Consider the following 8,947-nt stretch of genomic DNA (forward strand, 5'->3'; position numbering starts at 1 on the left):
TTTAATATGTGTTCGGCTTTAAAGGGATGAGGTGGCCACCCTAGGTTGGATGCCTTCTTTGATACATTTGTACTCACATACAAACATCAAAAATATTCACTTCCTATATTAATAACACTCTGCATCCCACAACAATATTCAAATTTTGTGTAGCTAGAAGGCTATTTGGTATAGAAGGATATAGAGTATGGCGTCCACACATTGAAACTGTACCTTCCCACATGGAAGAAAAATATATTTGAAATATATTTTAAAAATATTCTTCCCAAATATATTGACATATATTTGAAATGCTACAATTTTGGCCGTATTCAATATATTAAAAAAAAAATATCTATCTATCTCTATCTCTCTCTCTATATATATATATATATACTGCATGTTGAAATACATTTTTTTATATATTAAAGCATACAGTGGGGCAAAAAAGTATTTAGTCCCCACCAATTGTGCAAGTTCTCCCACTTACAAAGATGAGAGAGGCCTGTAATTGGCATCATAGGTAGACCTCAACTATGAGAGACAAAATGAGAAAACAAATCCAGACAATCACATTGGCTGATCTGGAAAGAATTTATTTGCAAATTATGCAATTTGGAAAATAAGTATTTGGTCACCTACAAACAAGCAAGATTTCTGGCTCTCACAGACCTGGACCTTCTTCTTTTTTCTCTCATCTTTGTAAGTGGGAGAACTTGCACAATTGGTGGCTGACTAAATACTTTTTTGCCCCCCTGTATATGAAAAATATTTTAAAATATATATATTTTTTAAATATATTCTTCTGGATTTTTTTGTAACATATAAAAAAGTAATTTTAACATATATTTTTACATATATTTGTAAATGAATTTCAAAAATAGATTAAATGTATTTTTAAAGAAATACAGTATATTTGCAAATGTATTTTTTTTAAATATTTTGTAATAAAAACACATTTCTACATACAGTGTATATATATATATATATATATTATACAGTATTTATAAAGCACTCAGCGCTGGACATTACATATATATATATATATATATATAAATACATTGTTAAATATATTGAATACAGGCAAAATTGTAGTATTTCAAATATATGTCAATATATTTGGTGGGAAGAATATTTTTAAAATATGTTTTTCTTCCATGTGGGTTGAAAAACCAATGTGCTGTGTATATATATATATATATATGTATATATGTATATATGTATGTATATATGTATGTATATATGTATATATGTATGTATATATGTATACAGTGGGGATGGAAAGTTTGGGCACCCCAGCTAAAAATTTGTATTAATGTGCATAAAGAAGCCAAGGAAAGATGGAAAAATCTCCAAAAGGCATCAAATTACAGATTAGACATTCTTATAATATGTCAACAAAAGTTAGATTTTATTTCCATCATTTACACTTTCAAAATAACAGAAAACAAAAAAATGGCGTCTGCAAAAGTTTGGGCACCCTGCAGAATTTATAGCATGCACTGCTTTGTAATTTGATGCCTTTTGGAGATTTTTCCATCTTTCCTTGGCTTCTTTATGCACATTAATACAAATTTTTAGCTGGGGGGCCCAAACTTTCCATCCCCACTGTATATGTATGTATATATATATATGTATATATGTATGTATATATGTGTATATGTGTATGTATGTATGTAAGTATGTATGTATATATATATATATATATATGTATGTATATATATATAGGCAAACTATGAGTCTAGTTGTATCCATTAGATATTATGGTGAGCCTTGCAAAGAAAAAAAATGTAGCAAAGATTTCAAAGGATTGCTTATCTGTACAGAGCTGGCAAATTCAGGCCAAGAATTAACTGTTGGATGTCAACAGAAGTCAGAAGTCCCACAAAATGTAATCTGCAGTTACAGTCATCTGCAGGTACCTCTGGCAATGGCTGTCATGGTGCACGCATCTACAATCAGAGAGTAATTGAACAAATCTAACCTACATAGGACGTATGCCAAGAAAACGCCTTTGTTGTCCAATAAGAACACCGGAACAAATCTACAGTTTGTCATTAAACATATAAGTGAATACCAGTGTTTCTGCGTTTGTTTAGCCATAGTAACAGAAGTCACAAAAACCAAAGAGAGCATTTCAGGAGGAGAACCTAGACCAACTGTGAAGCATGGCAGTGGTCATTTTATGGTTTGGTGTTGCTTTGCTGCTTGATGAGAATGTAAGGCCATTTGTTTGAAAGTTAAAGCTCAAACCAGCAGTAGATCTTTCAATGTGTTAATGATAGCAAATCCATCAAGCATTGGCTCTAAAAGAAGAAATGAAGAGCTATGAACTGGCCTAGTCAAAGCTCACATCAGGATCCCTGAGCAATGTTCTCAGGGTTTTGAAAAGGGCAGTTTGTGCAAGGAAACCTACAAATATCTTTCAACTATAGGAATTTCACATGAAGAACTGGTCAAAAACATAGATTTTCCACAGTAAACTTTTACATCTATTGATATTTTTTGTTGAATAAATGAAAAAGTCAAGTATAGTATGTGTGTACACATTTGTAAAATGTTGTTTTATCAATCTTTTCCTTTTCTGACAAGCTCACTAGGCAGTTTATTTGAGTTATATTCCTTGACTCACATCTTTGATATGGAATACATCATATTAGAAGTACTGCATGGGGTCACATCTTATGATACTCTGTGGGCAGAGATGTGCGAGAGGTTGTCTTACTTGTGTAGACCATTGAGATGTTATTACTTGCAATAATTCCAAACTCAACCTATCCAAAACCGAGCTCCTGGTCTTCCCCCCCCCCCCGCGCCCCCCACCCTCTCCATCACTACTAACAACGCCACCATCTCTCCCAACCCACACGCCAAAGTCCTGGGTGTCACCCTGGACTCCAACCTCTCCTTCCTACCCCACATCCAACTGCTATCTAGATCTTGCAGGCTCCACCTCCGCAACATCTCCAAGATACGCACATTCCTCACCCCAGACACCACCAAACAACTCGTACACTCCCTCATCATCTCACGCCTGGACTACTGCAACTCCCTCATCATCTCACGCCTGGACTACTGCAACTCCCTTCTCACTGGCCTACCCAAACAAACGCTATCCCCACTCCAGTCTATCCTGAACTCAGTGGCTAGACTCATCCACCTCACCAACCGCTCCACACCTGCCTCCCCCCTCTGCCAATCCCTTCATTGGCTCCCGATTGCCCAGCGCATCAAATTTAAACTGCTAACTCTGACCTACAAAGCCATACACAATGTCGCCCCAAACTACATAACTGACCCGATACCCAAATACTACCCTACCCGTGCCCTCCGCTCCTCACAGGACCTCCTACTCTCTAGCTCCCTGGTCTCCTCCTCCCACGCACGATTGCAGGACTTCTCTAGGACTTCCCCCATCCTCTGGAACTCCCTACCCCAATCCATCAGACTGTCACCCACCCTCCTCACCTTCAGGCACACCCTGAAAACCCTCCTCTTCAGGGAAGCCTACCCCAACCTCACCTAACACCTGACCACACCTAACAACCTCCTCCAGTCCTCCCACCACTCCATCCCCCCACAGCCATCTCCTCCTGTATCACCTTCCCCTCCCTCCTAGATTGTAAGCTCGAAAGAGCAGGGCCCTCGAACCCTTCGTGTACTGTTTTGTTACTGTCTTGTCTCATGTTCTGTCCCCCTTGCTACTGTACAGCGCTGAGCATACCCTTTGGCACTATATAAATACTGTATAATAATAATACATTAAGATGGACATTAGATGACAATGGCCTGCCATTCAGGGTCACTCATATGGACAGAACATTCCTATGGAACTTGTATGCTGAACAGAAGGACTCAACTGGTGAGCAGGGCGTTCAGGGACTACATTTCCCAAGAAAGGTGTGGGCGGGGGCATATGGATGGCAGAGCCCATGAGATTGGTCAGGAGAGTGTAGAAAGAGACTGAAGGAGAAGGAGGTGTGCTGACGGCTGAAGTGCTGAACTAGGTCGCAGAGCCAGGGATGGAGAGAGAGGAAGAGCGGAAAGAGCCTTCTGACCACCCGGTCTGCCAAGTTGCCCAGTAGGCCAATCTGACATCAGGAGACCAGACGGGATGCCAAGTCCATGGACTGACCCTGTCTTCAGGGAACGACGGACCGCTACAATCTGCTGGACCATTTAGACCGGGTGAGAGAGACCCATGCACCCACTAACCAAATGAATACTGACAGTTTGCCACCTCAGCTATCTGCCTACACATAGTTAGGAACATTACATACAGCCACCCCAGTTTGCGGCCTAGTTCTCCCCACCGCCATTGTTGAGACACAACTGCATTACAGTTTATCGTAGAAGCTGTCTGCAGGACGTACAGTTGCAAGCCAGAATACAGCAGTGCCAACTGAAACAAATTCCCTTTTTTATCAAAGCAGGATTCCTACTACTGTTCATTTTGCCTTTGATATTCAGAGGACACTTATGCTAATTGTTTTCACTCATTACTTCAAGCATGTTTACTGCTTTAAAGGGGACCCCGTACTAATTTACTACCATCAAGAGGAAAAGTGATAGATCTTTTTCCCCTCACCATCTTTGTGTTAGCATCCTGAGGAACTATAAGCCACACCTTAACTCAACTTCATACCAACTGGGGCCCCAACAAGCCTGCAATAGACACGGTAGTGCTCTTAAAAGGACATTGCTCAACAAATGAGAATTCTCTTTCCTTCACATCTAATCCTTGTCATCTAGTTCTGAGAACCCTCAGTGAGTTTACCTGTTTCTTGATAGTTGTTCCTGCTCAGCAGTCGCTTTAGATTGCAGGCAGTGGATTATTTCTAAAGGCAGGCCTGCTAACAGTTGTTACTTTACTGTGTATGTTGTTACTTTTGTTCTCAATTGCCAAGAGTGATCATATTTTCTGACCAAGTTACCTTTAATTCCAATGTAAACTTCATATTGGTCTATACTGACTTGTGTGAGTCCATCTTACAGGTGTGATTTATCTTGGTCACAAGAGCACGGTGGTGTCAGCAGAGGTTGGGCTTTCAACAAGAGGTCCAGATTGACAGGGAACCCACAAATTATTAGCAATTCTTAAGGGGGTAGTGGACAATTGCATTCCCAGTTGTTCTCCAGTTGATAAATTATAATTCCTTACATAATTTTGCATGATTTGGGTTTTTTTATCCCCTTTCTCTTGGAATTAATTAGGTGCAGCACTCAGCAGATGTAAGGTGGCCCCCTCAAGCATCTAGTCCTCTCAGTTTGGACCACTGCATAATATGACTTTGACCTGCCTTATCTGCAGCCCACAGTATACACAGCCATGCATTTGAAGCAGAGATCGATGTTTCTTTATCTTTTTACACAGCGATAGTCAACTTTCTTGAGATGGGGGGACCTCAACTGCAGCCCCTGACATTGAAAAGAGGCTGCACATAATATTGGGTAAATTTAATGCTGCAAATAGTTGTCAGAGACCGCAGACATGCAATGAGAGATGGTTAGAGACCGCAGACATGCAATGAGAGATGGTTAGAGACCGCAGACATGCAATGAGAGATGGTTAGAGACTGCAGACATGCAATGAGAGATGGTCAGAGACCGCAGACATGCAATGAGAGATGGTCAGAGACCGCAGACATGCAATGAGAGATGGTTAGAGACCGCAGACATGCAATGAGAGATGGTCAGAGACCGCAGACATGCAATGAGAGATGGTCAGAGACCGCAGACATGCAATGAGAGATGGTCAGAGACCGCAGACATGCAATGAGAGATGGTCAGAGACCGCAGACATGCAATGAGAGATGGTCAGAGACCGCAGACATGCAATGAGAGATGGTCAGAGACCGCAGACATGCAATGAGAGATGGTCAGAGACCGCAGACATGCAATGAGAGATGGTCAGAGACCGCAGACATGCAATGAGAGATGGTCAGAGACCGCAGACATGCAATGAGAGATGGTCAGAGACCGCAGACATGCAATGAGAGATGGTCAGAGACCGCAGACATGCAATGAGAGATGGTTAGAGACCGCAGACATGCAATGAGCGATGGTTAGAGACCGCAGACATGCAATGAGAGATGGTTAGAGACCGCAGACATGCAATGAGCGATGGTTAGAGACCGCAGACATGCAATGAGAGATAGTTAGAGACCGCAGACATGCAAGAGGCTATGGATAGAGACTGTGATCATGCTAGAGGAGTTGGAAACCATAGAAATGATTCAGGAAACATTCACAGACCACAGGTTACACAAGACTGCTAGAGCTTACTGCTATTACAGCTAATTTACAACATCAATGCCTCCACAAATCAATGCCCCGCCCTCATAGCCCGCTTAAAAAATATACTTGAGCTCCATGATTGATATTTCTTGCACCAAGATCAACCATAAAAGATCAGAGAAGAAATAACAGAAAAAGGATGGAAAGTACAGAAAAGGATGGTGCAAAGAAATACACCAAAGCATTTAACTACTAGACCCCAGTTTGCAGAACACTGTATTTCCTTCATTGGTCCGAGAAAGCAGTAAGTAAGAAAAATACAAACTACTATCAGCTGGGACCCTGAGGGCCACATGTGTCTCCTGAGTCATAGGTTGGGTACCATATGATGAGAAAACATGTAATGAATAGAACTTACCATCGCATCTTCAATATTTCCTTGTTTTATATTGATGTTCAACCCTTCCTTGGTGGTCACCATTTGGTCGTTGACTTTGTTCATCATTTCCATTTTCTTTGGAGGCTTTTTTACACCATCTTTTGGAGTAAGCTGCACATGTTTTCCTTTAAACTCTACATTCAAGAATTTAGTAATTGTCTTTAAAATGCCCTCATCACTGTCCACGAGATGGATGTGTTTGATGGTGCTGGCGCCTTCTTGGCTTTCTGTGTATGATTTTATGGATTTTACAATGTTTTGGGAACAAAGTTCCAAAGAACACCCAGAAGTAACAAAGTCACCAACAGAAAGTGCAACAGAGCTTTGACCATTATCTGCAGCCATCACCAAGCTCTCATTTATCACTTTCCGTAGAAGACGCTCACATTTTGAATTTTCTTTTTTATCCCATTCGGGACCAAATGCATGAATTACCTTCTTACATGATAAATTGCTCACATCTGTTATGACACACTCTCCCGGCTCCAGCTCTCCTTCCTTTTGAACAATGCGTTCACATTCCTTCTGAAGACTGGGTCCTGCTGCTTTCACCAAAGCCAGTGCTGGTCCCCTGGTTGGCTTTAAATTCTTATTTGAGGCAATTATGATGACATCAGCATTGTGTTGGCACAGATCACCTTTATATATAACCATTGTGGCTCCATTCTGGAGGCTGACGTGGCAATGGAGCTCATTTACTTTGGAAATTCTGTCATCTGCCTCCTTCTGTAGTTGTATCACACATTTGTGATTGTGCCATACTGTAGTAACATACATATCTTCATTTTCAATAAAGAATTTTTTGACCCCGGGTTTATCAATGTATAAAGTGTCAAAATACATTTTGGAAATCATTTTTCTTATGTTGGTTTCTGCCTCCTCTACATAGAACTTTGGGCCAGACAAGGAGATGAAGTTCTCTTTTTTTACAACCTTCACATTCCGTATTATTCTATTCCATTCCTGCTTCCTTTTTTCCTTCATAAAGTGCAAAACTGCCTCCAACTTCAGCTTGATGTCCTTCTCCACCAAAGTTTTCTTATCCACAAAGTCATGGATCTGCTGGTAGGATTCTTCTACAGGCGAGGATAGACCAGTAATCACCACCTCAGCTCCATCCCTCACAGGGAACTCCTCTATGGAAACCTTCATGCCATCAATATTAATCTTCTCCTTTAGGAAGCTCTTCAGATTTCCCCACTCCGGACTCTGAGTGACACTTTTATCCTCAACAGAAATCAGCCTACAGACCAATTCCTTCTTCATGGTTTCTTCACCATTTCTCAGATCGTTATCGGAGTAACCAGTTAACATGACTTCATTATCTTCCACATAAAAAGCTGCTTTTATGTTGTTTTTCATAAGAAGACTACATGACAATTCTTCATTGTCCACTGCCTTCAGAAACTTGATGATTTGTGGATCGATGTGAATGGATTTAGACTTCAGGCCTTGCTTAGTTTTGAGAATTTCACATTTGGCATTGAGAACTTCATATTTTGGCCCATAGAGTTTGGCTGCCTTAGAAGGTCCGTCATAACTAATCTTTACATGTGGACAAGCTTCCAGGATGGTTTTCTCTAGACCATGCACCAATATTAATTTAAAAGTTTCGGGCTCTAGAGGTACCTCATCTTCCACTCTGTTCTGCAGTCTAATGGTCTCTTCTACCAGTTTTTTGAATATTGGCTCAATCTTCATGACATCTTCTGAAAGACCCACAATGAAAGCCTTTTCTGCAGCTAAGTCTGGTTTTATGAGGACTCCATCATATGATGAGCTAGACATCATTTCTTTGATGGCTTCCCATACTGGTGGCTTCATGTCGCACTCTGCGGCTTTATACTGTGATATAAAAAGTTTAAACTTTTTGTGGACGTTATCGCTCCATGTTGGAACTATCTTTGCCAAGGTTCGGAGATGAATGGAGAGGGTACTGGGCAAAGTCAGTTTGATGACAGGAGTGGGGAGGTCTAAATTTGGCCAAGTGATATCACAGTAAATATCCACCATTGCTTTTTCAACATTTAGTTTTATCTGTTCATCCTTCAAAATGAATGCCAGTATATGTGGGCTGATGGGGATTTCTACTGAATCAGGTATTTCCATACGAGGGCCTTCCTTCCCATACAAGCAGTGACCAATGGATGGGTAATATTGGTACAAGGATATTGGATTATTATTTAGCACGTGCCGCTTTGTCATCACCGTCCTCAGAACTACAATGAAGAGAAACATGGTGCTTGTTAGTTAGAAGGTATGGGAGGGAGCAATACGTACAATTACAATGGA

At 40.8% G+C, this 8,947-nt stretch overlaps 1 protein-coding gene across 1 annotated transcript in view; it reads right to left on the bottom strand.

The window, feature by feature from the left end:
- The window catches only part of LOC149434654 (protein mono-ADP-ribosyltransferase PARP14-like), a 39,401-nt gene extending 30,508 nt beyond the window's left edge, over positions 1 to 8,893 (bottom strand). The window contains exon 1 of the mRNA XM_089663554.1: positions 6,635 to 8,893. Coding sequence (XP_089519680.1) covers positions 6,635 to 8,893 — 2,259 coding nt within the window. The remainder of the gene's footprint in view (positions 1 to 6,634) is intronic.
- Positions 8,894 to 8,947: the final 54 nt, after the last annotated feature.

The sequence above is a fragment of the Staurois parvus genome, unplaced genomic scaffold (assembly GCF_062004578.1).
Source record: "Staurois parvus isolate SC_StPar_1 unplaced genomic scaffold, SC_StPar_1.0 ptg001719l, whole genome shotgun sequence".
Lineage (NCBI taxonomy): Eukaryota > Metazoa > Chordata > Amphibia > Anura > Ranidae > Staurois > Staurois parvus.